The 17961-nt window shown below is 45.9% G+C and overlaps 1 protein-coding gene across 4 annotated transcripts in view; it reads left to right on the top strand.

The window, feature by feature from the left end:
* Positions 1-17961, top strand: part of ITGB6 (integrin subunit beta 6) — a 76948-nt gene that overhangs the window by 17073 nt on the left and 41914 nt on the right. For all 4 annotated transcript variants that reach the window (XM_060257151.1, XM_060257150.1, XM_060257149.1 and 1 more), the window contains 4 exons: positions 6125-6371; positions 7094-7259; positions 9379-9540; positions 11315-11410. In XM_060257151.1, the coding sequence (XP_060113134.1) occupies positions 6125-6371; positions 7094-7259; positions 9379-9540; positions 11315-11410 (671 nt within the window). The remainder of the gene's footprint in view (positions 1-6124; positions 6372-7093; positions 7260-9378; positions 9541-11314; positions 11411-17961) is intronic.

Here is a 17961-nt window from a genome sequence, read left to right as displayed (position 1 = left end):
TGTCGCCTTGGATCTTTACATCGCCCGACTGAAGGGCCCGGTGGGAACGGTCCTGCCGGGAACTGACCACCAATTCACTCACTCTGAGTGCTCCAAAAAATGCAATCAATGACGCTGCCTGAAAAAGCGCCGCCTCGAAACTGGAAGAACAAACTGAAGGCCAAACTGCCTTGAGCCCTTTTAAAACCACGGGGGAAAGGGGTTGCCTAGTATCGGGTCGCGGGCCTCGCTCGCGTGCCCAACCCTCGAGCATTTTCCGGAGTCTGAAATCATCAGTCCTGTCAGGTAAACCCCGGATTTTTGCATGGAAAGCAAGGGCTGCCATCTTGGCCCTAATCGTCTTGGCGACCAGCCCCTTACCTTTCAGGTGCACACAAAAGTGCATGAGGTGGGCCACCAGCACGGGCCACCGGTTGGGCAACCCAGCCTGTTCCCTGAAGGCCCGAAACTGGTGCACCGAGTGGTCGTAGGCCTTCCGGGTAGAAGGCGCCAGGGCAAGTTTCATTGCTCGGTCGGCCTCAAGTCTCCAAGGCGCCACATCTCGGGGGGCAACCGCACCGGCAGGAGATCGGCCTCTGGTGCAAGGAGGCGAAAACGCTCCATCTGCCGACGAGACAGAGCATCCGCAACTCCATTGCATACACCAGGCACATGTTTAGCAAGAAACAACACATTTAACCGTAAGCAACTCAACACGAACACCCGCACTAGGCGCATAACTGGGGCCGACTTGGAGGACAACGTATTAATCACGTGGACAACCGACAAGTTGTCACACCAAAAGTGGACAACCCGGTTGGCCAAGGCCGGACCCCACAACTGAATTGCAACTACTATGGGGAAGAATTCCAAAAACGTTAAATTCCGGCAGAGGTCACTGGAAAGCCACTCATCAGGCCATTCTTCAGCGCACCAATGCCCCCGGAAATAAACACCAAAGCCGACCGACCCGGAGGCATCCGATGTGATTTGAAGCTCCGCCTCGAGCTTAAGGTCCTCACGCCAAAAAGACACCCCGTTAAACTCAGCCAAAAAACTCTCCCACACCTGCAAGTCCTGTCGCATGCCTTGAGTAATCCTAACTCGGTGGTGAGGGCGGCGCAAGCCAGACATGGCGTCGCATAAACGCCGTAAAAAAGCCCTGCCCGGGGCCACCACCCTACAGGCAAAGTTAAGGTGGCCCACAAGTGACTGAAGCTCAAGGAGAGACAACTTGCGCTGGCCCAAGGCCGAAGACAACAACTGCAACAAGCGGTTAATTTTTTCTTCGGGCAACCTGGACGCCTGCTGAACAGAATCCAACTCAATACCAAGAAACGTCAACCTAGTCGCTGGGCCCTCAGTCTTCTCATGGGCAAGCGGCACTCCCAGTTCAGACGCTAAACCCAGGAAGGACTGGAGCAAGTGTGCACATTGGCCCGACCCACGGCGGCCCACAAACAAAAAATCGTCCAGGTAATGGACCGTAGAGGCGGACCCAGACCGCTCACGCAAAGCCCACTCGAGGAAAGTGCTAAAACGCTCAAAGGCGGAGCATGAGATAGCACAACCCATCGGAAGGGCCCGGTCCATATAAAACTGCCCTTCAAATGTAAAACCAAGAAGCTCGAAATCATGCGGATGCACTGGCAACAAGCGAAATGCCGACTTAATGTCGCATTTCGCCATTTCAGCTCCCAATCCGCAGTTCCGGACGATCCGGACGGCCTGGTCGAACGAGGTGTATCTCACTGTACAGAGGGAATCAGGAATGGCATCGTTCACTGACCCACCTTTCGGATAGGAAAGGTGGTGAATCAAGCGAAACTCCCCAGGGGCCTTCTTAGGCACCACCCCCAATGGGGATACCCGTAAATTGGGAACTGGGGGGGCGTGGAAAGGGCCTAAAACTCGGCCCTCCCTACACTCCTTAAGGATTTTGTCACGAACCACCTCCTCCATTCCTATCACGGAACGTAAGTTCTTGGCCATACAGGGGCCCCTGGGGCCTTGAAAGGGAATACGAAAACCATGGCAAAAACCATCCAACAAATAAACTCGGTCACGGGGGCGCGGGTATGCCACTAACAACTTCTTAAGGGCCGTCACCTTGATGGGACTGGGACCCTTTACCAGCTCCTTGGGTGTTACCACCGCTCCCGGTCCGCTTAGTCCCGGCTCGGGGCTTCGTTTTGTTGCATGAAGCCAGGGAATGGGAACCGCCGCACAAGGGGCACTCGTGCTTGTATTTGCACGGCTTCCTGCTGCAGCCCCCTTGTGACGAGAAATCCCAACACACCAACCGGGGTTGAACCGGCTGCCCCGCTGAGGCGCGGGTGCCGGCCGTCGATGAATGCCTACTGACGAGGTGGCCACTGTCCGACCTGTCACCAGAGTTAGGCTTAGCCGGTGACATGAGCTGTAGCCAAAGCTGTTGATGAATGTGGTCCCAGGGGATAGCGGGGTTAAGGGCCGCCCTCATCCAGAACTCCTCGTCATACTGCAACCAGGCAGCACCGGAGAAGTCCGTATAGGCCTTATAGATAATGTCCAAGTATTGGAAAAGAGGAGAGGCCCGAGAGGGTTGCGCGCGCGCAATAACCCCTGCATAGATTAGGAAACCAGGCAACCAATTGGCCCAGTTCCGCTCAACCTTGCGGCGCTTGATCTTTTCCTTGTCCTTCTCGTCCAAGTCATCTTTGTCCTTCTTTTCCAGCTCACGATAAAGAAGGGCAAAGACGTCAACATATTCGCCCCGGAGAATTTTCTCCCGGGTGGCTACCGTGAGGTGGTCGCCTAACGGCATCGCAGTGTCACCAAAAGGGCGGCAGTGGAAGGGCACAGAGCCCATCACATTAGGTGGAAAGCACCAGCCCCCCCATTAGGGGGCCGACCAACCCGTCAGCGGCGAACCGCCCCATTGGAGCCCCCACGGCAATGAACCAGGAGTGGACGGTTGACCGGAGGCACCGGAGGGAACTGTGGAAGTTGTACAAGAACCGGTACCTTGTGCGGGGGGCCAAGGCAAAATCTGCCCTTGACCCAACGAGCCTGGTAAGGCTGCCGCATCGTGTGGAAACCTCGGGCCAAGCGGGAACCCCAAGCCGAAATTGGCGGAAGGGCCCGTATTCGGTGGGAACCAAGGGGTCAAACCTCCCCATGGCCACGAACCTGGATAACCCGGGCGCACGTGCTTACCATCAGGTTCTACGCCTGCAGGCGTCCCGGGAGGAATAGCACCGACTGACCCGCCCGGCTGGGCAGGCACCTCTGGAGGATTACCTTCGTCCACATCCGAACTGTCATCACCAGGCTCAGGTCCCGATCCACCAGACGGTCCAGGCAAGGCAGCCATTTCCTGCAAAGAAGAGAGACGGGCCAAGACCTCTTGCTCAAAAGCCCTGGTGGATGTTCTGGCTGCCTTGCGCCCCCGCGCCGGGAGGGAAGACTGCGGATCCATACCATGGTGACGTTCAAGGGCCTCCAGACTGGCAACAATGGCCTGCCTGGTTTGAGCCTCCTGCTCTGCTCCAGGGGGGCCACCAGGACTGGGTCTCTTCTGACCACCCCTTAAGGGCTGCTTGCCCTTTGCCTTACCCTGACCTTTTGGCATGGCAACAGAGAAGGAGCCCTACAAAAGGAAGCAATGAGCTATAAAATGAGAAAGAGGGGAGGAGGGGCTGAACTGATCCAAAGGGGCAAAGCAGCCCAAGTGGAAGGGGGGGAAGCCCACCAACCCCTTAGACCCACACCACACCCCCAAGCTGCAAACTGGGAAAAGGGCCTGGCACCAAGAAGCTCGAGGACTGGGCTCTCGCAGGTCCCTGGCTCGCAGCTTAGAAGGAAAAGAAGTGGGGGGGGGAGGAGGGAGGAAGAAACCTGACGCGGCCGATAGCCGCGGGTAAACGCAGGCGCCGGTCGAAGCAGAGGCGCCGAAACCCGACGCGGCCAACCGCCGCGGGCGAAAGAAACGCGCCGTTCAGGCCCACAGGGGGGCCAGGGGACGCTCCGACGACCGCTCCCAGCCGAAGCCGGCACTCTCCTCCCCAGGCGCGGCAAAGCCGCGACGTAACGCAAGCTGCCGGCCTGAAGCAGGCCACAAAGACCCCGCTGCGCTTCAGACGGAGGTAAGGCGAACCGTGCTCCGTCTCCCGAAAACGGCCAGCGAAGTGCGTGGCCGGGGGCGTGTCAGGGCTAAAAAGCCCTGCCAACCACACCCCACCCGCTTCCCCGGATGAAGGGGCTGTTTGCCTCGCTCCATCCGGGGAGGCAAACTCGGTCCCCGCCCTAATGCCAGCTGAAGCCGGCGCGGGCGGGAAAGGACCGGATTCTTCCTAACATCTCAATACTACACATGCACAAAGCCTCTGTTGCGACATGCCTTAACCAGGCCAGTGATACAGCTATGGCAAACCGTAACCCCTATCTGCCTCAACACATCCAGCTATCAGGTTGCTAGCCAACTGGCTGACAGGTTGCTCCTGCTTAGACCACACAGACATAGAACAGCTGTGTAGAGGCTGATGTGAGGGAGATTCTAAAAAGAAGCCATGTCAAGGTGCATTCCACTCAGGGACGTGTTTAGAGTTGTCAGGTCCTACCTGGCAGCTGGTGGGAGAATCCGTTGTCCTCTCCAGGAGATTCTGCTGCTTGCATAAAGCGTCTGCAAGTGCAGTGACATCACACAGAAGTGACATCATCGTGTCGATGACATCAGGGATGGCGCTCTAGTTTTTGGATAAAACTCTATGCCGTGTAGCCGATTTTACCATAGAGGTTTGCCCAAAACCTAGAGTGTCGCCATGCAACATCAGTGATATGTCATCACTTCTGGTGACATCATCACATCACCTTTTGGATCAGTTGGGGGCAGAATTTCCTCTCACCAGTCAGCTGGATGGCAGCAGGGAAATGCCTTGCAAAAGCAGGGGTTCCCCCACCCCTGCTGGGTGTATGAAAGCCCAGGATGTGTTCCAAATACTCTGGGTTGGGAAATACCCAGAGATTTGGGGGTGGGGGTAGAGACTGGGGAGGGAACTCAGCAGGTTATCATGCCACCTAACAAAGCAGCCATTTTCTCCAGGGGAACTGTAGTCTGGAGATCCATTGTAATACTGGGAGATCCCCAGACCTCACTTGGAAGTTAGCAAATCTAGTTCCAAATTTGAAAGGTTTGCAGTCCTCATTATATGAGGCCATGACAGAAAGTGGAAGAAAGCAGGGGGGAAAGTCTTGATTATTTTCCTAGCCTACTCCCTTTCTTTAGGCTTCTTATACCTTTGCTTGTTTTACATTCATTCATTCATTCATTCATTCATTCATTCATTTATTTATTATATTTATATCCCGCCCTTCCCTATTGGACTCAGTTAAACAACAGTTAAAATTCATAAAGTTAACAACATAAAAATACATAACATTAAAATATAAATACAATAAAATCATTAAAAATCATTTCATACACTTACAGCGTTCAACAGTTGTCTTGTTAAAATTTAGATTTCCCTTCTGAGATACACCAAAATCTTAACAATTGGATCAAACGGTAACATATAGCCAGAAATTTTTAGTATCATTGTCTTGACTATTAGCTTTAAGAGTACATAATATATATGTAGGTAATTAGCTACAATTTTCTCCAGAAAACCACGAAGCCTGCTTTAGATGTTATCTTCATGGTATTTTTGCCACCAGGAATTCAAAGTATGTTATCTCCATTGTGTTAAATGCCTGTAAGAATGTGGCTTGGTCAATTTTATCAGTACCATGCAGTCTCAACACTGCCAGCATAATGTGTGAAGCAACCTCATTGAAAAGTCAGTCAGTCAGTCACATTTTATTTGTATCCCGCCCTCCCCGACCAAAGCGGCTCAGGGCGGCTAACAGCAAAAACTCAACACATAAATTGTACAATAAATAACAATTAAGTACAGTTAATTAAAATCCATTAAAATTCTAAAAACATTAATACATTTAGGGCTAATAGTGTTCTCAAAATCTACTTTGTGACAAAAATCCAAAAAAAACCCAAACCTCTGTGATGTCATGAATAAACAGATTCCATCAATACTGAATTTTCCTTTTCACTCTCTAACTGCAGCTGTGCTTGTTTTTGTTTTTTTATCTCCCCTGTTGATTTCTCAAGGAAATGAAGAAACAATACAGATTAATGTTCGCCAAACTGAAGATTATCCAGTCGACCTCTACTACCTCATGGATCTTTCGGCTTCCATGGTTGACGATCTGGACAAAATAAAGGAATTAGGTTCTACGCTTTCTAAAGAAATGTCTAAACTCACGAGTAACTTTCAGCTAGGTTTTGGGTCTTTTGTAGAAAAACCAGTTTCACCATTCATCAAAACTGTGCCAGATGAAATAGAGAATCCTTGCAGGTTGGCAGCAAAGACGCCCAGATCAATGACTTCTGGGACCATAATCTTTCTTCTGTCTTATCTTCAAGTATTTCCTCTGAACTTATGTGCATTTTTTTCTGACAACGTAATTTGATTGATTTCATTGCTTTAATCGTTTTGACAAGGTTTTGACCTTTTCTACTTGCTTTAGGAACTTTTCCTCTCTGATGGAATATGAAGTTTGGATTTGGATTTGTTTTTAAATCTTTTGCAATACAATTTATCTGAATGAGGAGGGGGATATAATCCAAAGCATTAGTTATTAATTTAGGACTTTGAAGAATGACACGGCTAGAAGAAATATTATAGTGTGGTGGATAATTTATGTTAGTCTCCTACTTGGGAGTAATCTGTTCAAAACCCACTTCATATGTGACATATTGGGTCAATGTAGAATGTGTCTGTCACAGTGAAGTCTTCAGAAATCTGTATTAACCTTTGCCACATATGGGTATTCTACATATATTGACAGCAAATATATAAACACCATAATAAAAATGTTATAGAACTCAATCAATCATGTCGCTGACAGAAAACATCTCAAGGCTACAGTGCTTCCTAAGGCTACTCATGAGCATATGCTGTCACTCTTTAAGCATATGGTAGACCACTAAACATGACCGTGTTGCATTTTTAATTCTGGAGGTATTTCATGTGATTTTCAGCATTACCTCAAGGTATATATGCCATTTGTTTTACAGAGGTTTCACAGATCATTGCGTGCCCGCATTTGGATACAGACACATTCTGTCATTGACAAATGACTCAGAAAGATTTAATGGAATTGTGAAAAAGCAGAAAATTAGTGCTAATATAGACACTCCAGAGGCAGGTTTTGATGCGATCATGCAGGCAGCTGTTTGTAAGGTAAGGAAATATATACGTTTAATATTTATCAGGGACAAATAAAAACTTCTGAGTGCATGGTGTTTGTCCCCCCCGTCAAGAACCATCCCAGAAATTCCAGCCATGAATGAGACTGAGATCTTAGTAAGGATCCTAGCTTGATGTAAGGATCCTAAGGAGTGTCATGCCCTTCAAACTCCATTGAAGTCAATGGCTTTAGAAGACTATATCTCTGTTATGGATTGCAGTGTTAGAATCTAAGATGGCAATACCTATTACAATGCCGATATTAATATTTATACCACCATCCAGAATTATTTTGTGCATGAAAGCATAAATACTGTGCATGTTCAGAACACTTTTGGATGGTAGATTTCATGTTGTTTTTTCACCCTTCGCGTCAGCACAGGCAGAGTAGCAATCTAAGATTTCTGAGGCCACATCCGTACAGCTGGAATTACAGAGCGCCCCCAATTAATGTTTTAAATGATTCCACCTTCATAGGTAGCTTTCCTTTCTCAGCTTTGTTCCTTTTATCTCTGAAAGAAAGTGTATCAGACATTTAGTAGGATTTTGAGCAGCCTTCTTCAGGGCAGCTATATTATAGCTTTAAAGAGAATGGATCAAAACATGCATATTTGATAAGTCACAAAGAATCATGATATTACTAAATATATGTTTTAAATGTAATAATTTTCATTGTTTTCTTATATATTTTAAGAGCATAGATGTTATGTGTATAGCAGTTTTACACTATGCCCTGTATCGTCATACATTTTTCATTATTTGGAGGGATCAACTTTTAACAATGCTGAAAGGTGATGAAAATAGTTAATACTCTGGACATTAGTGGGAATAACTTTCCTCAAAGAAATGGGGGGAAATTCCCTTTATTCTTTTTTCATGATGTTTAGGTGTCTTCTCAAATCACAGCAAACTCACTTGTGAAAATTTATTTTAAAAGATATCCCTTGTCCTTTGTTATGGAATTACTAGTAAGGTAATTACCATATAATCACTAAGAAACCCAGGTGGGACTTCAGCATTAGAATCAAGGAAGTGTTGGGTTTGCCTCTGGATCTGTATTTGATTTACACCAGTCTACAACAACTGTTGTGAAATAATTAGATGCCACTGATTGAGCAACCCAAATCTGTGAAAACATCAGCTAGGAGTGCTTACCAGGTATCAAAGGATCTAGGCCATAGTTACTTAGCTTGCATTCTCTACCTTCTAGTACCTTCCCAACCAGCTCCTATAAAACAGAAGCTCACAGCAAGGAATAGGAATCAAAATTACAGCAAGTATTTCAATAGATCAAGAAACATTTGGTCTCAGAAACAGAAAGGGGCACATTATCAAGAAACATTTAAAGAAAATAATAGAAAACTATTGGTTACTTTGTACATGGTTCAAGCTTTGACATTTATTTCAAAACACAGTGTTTTTAGCATGCACAGTTCCTGTTTAAAGTTCCAATTATATATTTCCAAACGACATAATTAGACCAGTTCAGGACTGGAACCCTGGTTTCTCTCTGCTTCCAGAAAACAAGCTCACAGCCGGAGTAAAACTATCTATTTAGACCACTTAATATGCAAATTGAATCCCATCTCCAAAGCAGCCTGTGATCTATCTCTGTATGTAACTTCCTGGCATCCTTTCTGTCATCATTATTCCTTCTTAATCTATGACAGTATATGTGTTTCCTGTGGTACTGAAGTCCTAGTTTAAAAAAAAAACCCGAACAACATAGATTTTGATATGCCAGCGGTAGCAAACAAGTTCCTTGAAACACAAATACATAGACAGGCCTGTCAACAGAGACAAAACACAGCTGATGGGCTCTTTTCTTGCCAGTCAATACTATTTTGTATTCAACATACCCAGTAATGCAAAAAGATAAACATATTATTAAAGGCCTAACAAAGGAATAATTATTAATATTTCATTCATATTCCTTGCATTTAGTCTACCAGCAATTGTGATTCTTTAGACTCAGTTTAGGTAGTGTAGGATTTGGCGTTATTTTTAATATAAACATTTCACTATATAACAAGTACCACGCACATCGATTTACATCATATCCAGTCATCAGGTATCTCAGTATTAATGAAAACTCTTTACATTTTTGTTCCAGGAAAAAATTGGTTGGAGAAACATGTCATTACATCTGTTGGTGTTTGTGACTGACGCTGATTCCCATTTTGGGATGGATAGTAAACTAGCCGGAATTGTTATTCCGAATGATGGAGAGTGCCACTTGGATCATAATAATGAATACTCCATGTCAGCGTTTTTGGTATGCAGTTCTTGGTGACACCCTATCACAGAAATCTAGGGAAATCCCATAGAAGGGCTGAAATATTTGGTACCCATTTTCATACCTTTATATCAAGACACCTGTTTTAAATATGTAGCACACAGGTATTAAGGATGACATCTCACTGTTCAAATGCAAAAGCTCTGTGAACTCATTTCTCAGATGCTTTGCTCTATCAACATTAGGGTTCTTAATTTTTTTTTCCACAAACCTGTTTTTGTTGTTTGAACCTGGAATTTATCAGGTGCATCTTTTCTAGACATGCAGATAACTGAGGAAAGTCTCACCTGATGAGTACAAAACTAGATGGTCAAGAACCAGAAGCAAGGCCACAAAAAAAGTGACAATCATAACAAAAGGCACTGGAAGATCTTCTCAGTGCCAGCTAACGGGAGGGACGGTGGCTCAGTGGTAGAGCATCTGCTTGGGAAGCAGAAGGTCCCAGGTTCAATCCCTGGCATCTCCAAAAAAGGGTCCAGGCAAATAGGTGTGAAAAACCTCAGCTTGAGACCCTGGAGAGCCGCTGCCAGTCTGAGTAGACAATACTGACTATGATGGACCGAGGATCTGATTCAGTATAAGGCAGTTTCATATGTCCAAATAGGATGAGAAAAACAAAGATTTACAGTGCAATCCTAAAAACCAGGGCTTTTTTTTCTGCCAGGGCCCACAGGAGCAGAGCTCTGCCTGAGCTGGTCCGGGCTTTGGCTGGCCTCACCTGCCATGTGGCAGTAGGGTTGCCAAGTCCAATTCAAGAAATATCTAGCGACTTTGGGGGTGGAGCCAGGAGACTTTGGGGGTGGAGCCAGGAGACATTGGGGGCAGAGCCAGGAACAAGGGTGTGACAAGCATAATTGAACTCCAAGAGAGTTCTGGCCATCACATTTAAAGGGACAGCACACCTTTTTAAATGTCTTCTTTCCATAGGAAATAATGAAGGATAGGGGCACCTTCTTTGGGGGCTCATAGAATCGGACCCCCCTGGTCCAATTGTTTTGAAACTTGGGGGGGTACTTTGAGGAGAGGCACTAGATACTATACTGAAAATTTGGTGCCTCTACCTCAAAAAACAGCTCCCCCAGAGCCCCTGAAACCTTCTGATCAATTTCCCATTATACCCTATGAGAATTGATCTCCACATAGGGAATAATGAAGTGCTCAGCAGACGTTTCCCTCCCCCCCCCCATTTCTGGCAACTCTGAAGCGAGGCATTGGCCTCTCTACTCACGAGTTGCTGCCAACTTCTTCAAAGTAACACAGACACACCATCCCAAGAGGAAGCCTTTCAATTGGAGACTGAAGCCTACGGAGGTGGAAAGGCACATGGTCCTCTGGGGGCGGGGCTTCCCCCCGCCAGCCAGCTGACTGGGGGTGGGAAGGAGCCTGGGAAAGCGGAAGAACCCGCACTGGGACCTGGGGATTGGCAAGCCTATGTAGCAGCCACATGCTCCCAGGCCAGGAGATGTGGACTAACATGCAAATGAGCTCCTTCTGGGTTTCTTCTACAAAAAAAAAAAAGCACTGCTTAAAACAGACCAGAGTAGGATCCTGAGTAGACCTTCTTAGGGTTGATTTCCAGCAGTGCCATCCCAAGCAGGTCTGCTCAGAATCTGTAGTGACTCAGGTCTATTCAGTGGGACTTACTCCTAGGAAAGTATTCTGAAGATGGCAGTGAATATGCAGTGCTCTTGAATCACTATTTAAACTTTATCCATTCTTTTAGCAATCATTTGTTCGTTATGTTTGTCTTCAGGAATATCCAACGGTCGGACAATTAATAGACAAGATTGTTCAAAACAACATTTTAGTGATTTTTGCAGTAACAGAAAAGCAAATTCACTTATACGAGGTAAGCACAGAAAACTTATTTATTGAATGATTGTGTAGTCTATCTCACAGGAAAAAAAATTATCTCCAGAGTGGATCTTGATAATTCAAATACAATGCAAAATGGAGGTCTCAACTGGTCTCAAACATTGATTTTTTGATGTGCCTTTCATATGAAAAGGGATTTGTAAAAGTTCCAGCATCCTCCAGTTAGGGATCCTAATCTTATTGTAGTGGAATAAATTCCACAAACAGTCTAATTTAGCAGAAAAAATATGGAACTAAGAGTGAAACAGATGTGTATTCTACAAAACACAAAAAGTAGTTGCAGCATTTTTAATAAGAGAACAGAAATGACATGACAATAGAATGGGAGCTTGGTATAAAAACTTGGTATAATGTTCTGGAGAAAGTCACTGAGATCTAGGATAATAGGATAAAACAGATCCACAAATACTGAAATGTGATACCTTTTATAATAACAGTGGCATACCACTAAGGTAACAAAGAATGTCAAATTCCTGAGGAAAATGTAATTTTGTGGTGATTGAGGATAAAATAATACAGACCAGACAAAACAGAAGCAAACAACTCCTTATCTAAGAATTCTTCTTTTTCAGTTCTGAACACTCTATGCACTAAATATGTACCCGAACAGCAAAAATACGAAACTAAATTGGGTTGCTGCACGTTTAGTGCAGATGGTTTATGATGTGGAGATGCAGATGTATAATAATAATAATAATAATAATAATAATAATAATAATAATAATAATAATAATAATAATAATTTTTATTTATATCCCGCCCTCCCCGCCGGAGCAGGCTCAGGGCAGCTCACAGACATGGAAGTACCATGATTACATTTAGTACATTATACGGTAAAATACATTAAAATACGTTAAATAAATAATTAGTTAAAACCATTACAATTAAGGTGCTACAATGTGAACATATTTGATGTATATCAGATGGCTAGGTGTCATTTCAGGATTCAATGGGAGCTTGGTATAAAAACTTGGTATAATGTTCTGGAGAAAGTCACTGAGATTCATATTCATAATAGATTCATATAGTAATATTATATTGTCTAATTTTGGTATATATGATTTTAGTTCTAAGAATACGTTCAATTTAATTATTTTTGTAAAAAAATTCTGTTCTATCTCTCTCCCAAAGTACCCCATTGGATAAAATAAAAACAAATGTAAACAAACAAACTTAGAACCAGCCAGCACTCAGGTGGGATCACATGAAAAGAAAAGAAAAATGGGTCTAAGTCTTAGTCACAGGCTCCAGCTGACTCTAACTCCTAATCACTGAAGTGGGCAGAGTCCAACTTCTCATGCCAAACTTGAGGGTGGCCAAACTTACTTTTTAACAATAGCAACAGCAGCAACAGTTTTATCGGCATAAAACAGATTTAGCAGTAAAATAGCAATATAAATAATATAAAATCCTAGATAATAGAGTATGTAGGGAGCTAATATACATAAAATAAGTAAAATATATATGAGTCAAGTTTAGCCAAATTAAATAATTAAAACAAATAAAATGTGGTGATTCCAGAACCATTCTCTGTCGTATTTCCATGGCCTGTTGAAGAAATCTAGCAACCGTTAGAGTTACCTCAGAACAAGTGTCATTTAAAAGTTTGTGGACTTTGCCTGAATCAACACAGCCCAACATATCTGCTAAAATATCTTTCAGGTATATACAACAAATATCATCATAAAGGGGACAGTTCTATAATACATGGGAAATAGTTTCAATACACTTGGGATTACAAAGACAATGTCTATTAGAGTACTCAATCCTGTTAAATCTACCAAATGATAGCAGATGGTAATGCATCACATCTCATTAACAAGAACGCACGCCGTTGCTGTGGAGCTTGCAGAGAGGAGAAATATGACGCTAATTTCCCTACTGAGAGAGGAAGTTCGAACTCTGGTTTCTCTTCGGAGCGCCAAACTTGCTAACATAAGAGCCACATAGAATAAACATCAGATGTTTGAGAGCTGCAAGACATGAATGTCAGATGTTTGAGAGCCAAAAGGCAGGCAGGCAGGAAGGAAGAAAAACAGATGGGAGAGGGAGGAGAGAGGGAGAGGTGGAAAGAATGCAACTTTAAGTGCACTCTCCAAGCTGCTGGCTGGCTTGGATTGAAGAAGAGACAAATAACTTCTCCAAGCCGGCCAACAGTGTAGTGGGAGCTTCAAGAGCCACACAATATATGTGAAACAGCCACGTGATATAAATCCAATATCATCATCATCATGTGACTTCTGAGCCGCAGTTTGGCCACCCCTGCTATAGATGCAGCACTACATGAGCAGAGTTTTCCTGTGGGAGAGTAATAAATTTTAATAACCGAATCTGCTGCTATGATATGCAGCCTCCACAGGTTTAGTCCTTGCCTGATTTCCCACGCTGCTCTCACTCTCCTCTCCTCTGCGGGGCTGCTGCTGGATTTTGCACAAACTGTTCTGGACCAGCAAGTTACTCCGTCTCTCTTCAGAGTTCCCTTCACAGCAGTTAGGATCATCTAAAAACCGGTTTCTGGCTGCCAGCAGAGGGAACTTGAAAAGGGGCAGGGCAACTCGCCGGTTCAGGGCAGCTTGTGCAAAATCCAGCAGCAGCCCCACAGGGAAAGGAGCAATGAGACTGCCTGCTTTGGCGGGGAGGGCAGGGCATAAATAAAAATTTATTATTATTATTATTATTAAGGTAAGTGGGAAATCAGTCCTTGTCTTATACCAGAAAAGGTGGGGTACCTATGAGGAGACCTCATTGCCCCTTCTTCCCCTCCCCACCATATTTCCCTAGCAGTCCTTACAGCCACCCCCCTCCCTCCTCTCCACCATCTTATCCCCTTTCCCACCTCTTTCCCTGGCAGTCTCTGTTTCTTCCCCAGCTCCCTGATACTCCCTTCCCTCCTCTACCTTGGTTGTTTGTTTGTTTTTTGCCTTACCTTTTCCTCCCTCTCCAGCTTCACTCTTCCAATCTCATCTCATCTTGTCCCTTTCAGTTTATTTTCCCCTCACCCAGTATTGGTACTAACCGAGGCTGAGAATTCTCAGCAAAGTTGGAAAGTAGGATCTGTGCTGTTTAAACTTTAAACAAATATGCCTTTACTCTACTTGTATGCATGTCTCAATGAATATTATTATTTCGTTGCCTATTTTCGCTGTTGGGCAATAATCAAACTGAGTGGAATAGGTTTATCGGCTTAGGGAAGAAACCAATTATTGACAGGATTTTTTTAAAGTCTATCCTTGATTTTATAGTTTTAAATGGCATTTTCTTTTGTCTGCAGCTGGAAACAAATAGCAGGCCTTGACTGGCACAGCATAACTTGTATTGGGGAGTATACAGGGAGACTGGAGAGTTTCAGGTTATGATTAGGTTTGAAGATAAGAACCAACAGCTTGAACTGTGTTTAGAAATATGATAGGTAGCTTGTGAAATACTGACAAAATAGTACCGTTTTCGCACACAGCTAACCTCGCAGTCGCAATCTTGTTCCCTCCGCAGCATCCGGTCGGATTTCGCACCATCTGTGCCGGAGTTACAGGAAGTGCCGTGGCTTTTGCGTAGCAAACATAAACCGCTAAAACCCAGTTTATGTTTGCTACACAGAAACTGCGGCACATCCTGTAACTCCAGCGCAGATGGTGGGAAATCCGACTGGACGCTGCGGAGGGAACAGGATTGTGACTGCGAGGTAAGCTGTGTGCGAAAACGGTATTAGTGTGATATGCATATTTTACTGGCTCCAACCTCCAACTGAGCCAGGGTTTTGCACCACTGAGGCCTGCCAACTTCCAAGTGTGGCCTCCTGGAATTACAACTGATCTCCTGACTCTGGAGATTTGCTCTCCTAGATAAAATGGTTACTTTAGAGGATGGACTCTATGACATTATACCTGGCAGTAGTCTCTCCCTTCACCAAACCATGCCCTTCCCAGGATCCACCCTCCCCCCCCCCAAAAAAAATCTCCAGTTATTCCCCAACCAGGAGTTTGCAACCCTATGAAGATTCCAAGTAGTGTTCAAGGGTAGCCCCACATACAACATGTGACAGCACTCTGGTCTCAAGATTGCTGCGGCATGGGTCAATGTGGCCAGGATATCCCGAGAGCTTCAAGGGCAAGGGCAAAACATAACATCATGTGATGCATTGACATCTTATAGGGTTGCCAGTTCTGAGTAGGGAAATAACTGGCAATTTGGGGAGGAATTTGGGAAGGGTGAGGTTTAAGGAGGGATCTCAGCAGGGTACAATGCCATATAGTGCATCCTCCAAAGCAGCCATTTTTTCCAGGAGAACTGATCTCTGTCAGCTGGAGCTCAGCTGTAATAGCGAGAGATCTCCAGCAGGTTGCCAGGTCCAAATCCGGAAATATCTGGGGACTTTGAGGGTGGAGCCAGGACACTTTCCCATTCCCTAAAAATAAATAAATAACAATACGACAGTGCTGTTCCCCTGAATACAGTCTTAATTTCCTAATCCTCTTGTTTTGCCTTCAAAGGGCTCCCCAGCAGATGCAATTCCAGTGAAAGTGAGATTTCAGTGAAAGTGAAAGTCCCTTGTCAGGCTTTGGTAGCATTTCTAAGCATGGCTTTATTAAGGGACACACGCGCGTGCTCACAAAGCAGCCAAAATAGACACAAACAATTTGCAACCCCCACACTTTTGTGATCTCCCTGGGGCAATGGTATACATAGCTTTACTCACTGGAGTTGCTGGATGTAACAATCTGCTGTATATCAACCAAATGACACAGAGAGAGGGCTAGGAGGTGCAGTTTTCCCTGTATCCTATACTTAGGTTCTAGTTAACTTTTTACTGTCCCTTTTACTACACAGCCTCTGAAAGGAATACAAAACAAACAGGGGGATTGGGCTCAGCTTCCCCTCTCTCTCTCTCTCTCTCTCTCTCTCTCACACACACACACACACACACACACATGTGGCTCTTCCTGCTTGCCCTCCCACCCCCCACAGCTTCTGTCTTGTTGAAATTTTAGGGTACACACACACCTTCCAAAACAGAAACAGTTGCGAGCTTCTGAACCTGCCTGAGATCTAAAGGCACATTGTGGCTGATTGGGTGAGGTTTCCCCTTGCCAACCAGCTGGCTGGTGGCAGGGAGGAGCCTGCAAAACCAGGGGATTCCCCACCTGGACCTGAGGACTGGCAAGCCTACGCAACCTCTTGGAGGTTGGCAACCCTAAAACCAGGTAAAAACCTGGATGTGATGTCATTGCATCAAATGACACTCTAGAAATGCTATGGTGTTTTCTGCCTCCAGATATGATGCTGATATGTCACATGATGTCATTTCCTCCCCCCACACACCCTTTTTTCCCATTTCAGGGAGGCAAAAGTAGGTGATGGCAGGGAGCAGCTAGTGGGAAAATGCCTACCAGACAGGGCCAGATTGCCGGCTAGGCGATTCAGGCCATAGCCCAAGGTGCCAACCATCCAGGGACACAGAATTGGAAGTCTGGAGAGAAAGCTGCCTCCACTGAGGCTTTGGTGGGCTGGGATGAAGCTGGTAGCAGGCAGCGGTGGGGCAAGATAGCATCCCAAGGAGATGAAGGCAGGGCCAACGGCGGCTGCTATGGAGAGCAGGATGAGGCAGAGGAGGAGGGCGACGATGAGGTGGTGGTTGTCTGTGTTACTTTGTTCTGCTGCCGCCACCAGCAATGAGTGGCATTCTGGCCCACTGAGTGGCGGAGGAGTGGTGGCAGCTGGCAGAGGGATGGCTGCCCACCCCTCTGGACTACTTGCTGTCCGACCCAGCAATTGCAGTGCCAATTCGCCTCTGCCTGATGACAGCGCCTGTGGCAGCTCCTCCTTGGCTGGCCCCCAGACAGCCACTCAGGGGTGAGGAGCAGTTCTGTGTGGACAGGAAGGAACGGGAGGCCATGCTCCAAGGCAAGGGAGGGCCAGGAACAGAGGGTGGAGGTGGACAGGCAGGGGAGCTGGCTTGGCTTCCCTTGGGCCAAAGGGAGCCTGTCTCCTCCCAGGTGTGCTCGCTGCTTTTCCATGAGGCTTCCTACACGGCAGCAGGAGTTGCTGCAACATGTGCGATGGGCCATCTGCCTGAACTGGGTGGAAGAAAGAAGGAAAGCAAGAGCTGGAAGTACCCCCAAAGGTCATCTAGTCCATCCCCCTCCACAATGCAGGAAATTCACAGCTAATCCCCCCCACACACACACACACCCAGTGACCCTGCTCTGTGCCCATAGAGGAAAGCGCTCTTACTATGGGGCCGGAGAAATAGGGAGTTTGACCCCAAAGCAGACCCACAACAGCAAGCTGTGGCACTCTCTTTAGTTTTCACATGTGCTGTTTACCAGAACCTGGTGGGAGCAAAGCTGAAATGCCCCTTTCCCAGAGAACAGTTTGCCAATATCTGCTGAACCTTTCTCCTCTCCAGTCTTTACTCTCGGGCGAGATCCCGTCTGTTTCCAGACGTGCTCTCCCATTTACATGCCAGGCTTTACAGAACAAAAAAAAGTTCTCAGGAGTCCCTGGTTTGGATCTCAGGAGCATGACAGA

This window comes from Heteronotia binoei, chromosome 16 (genome assembly GCF_032191835.1).
Source record: "Heteronotia binoei isolate CCM8104 ecotype False Entrance Well chromosome 16, APGP_CSIRO_Hbin_v1, whole genome shotgun sequence".
In the NCBI taxonomy this organism is placed as follows: domain Eukaryota; kingdom Metazoa; phylum Chordata; class Lepidosauria; order Squamata; family Gekkonidae; genus Heteronotia; species Heteronotia binoei.
The sequence above is the reverse complement of the archived record's forward strand: the minus strand, read 5'-3'. Positions and strand labels throughout refer to the sequence as shown.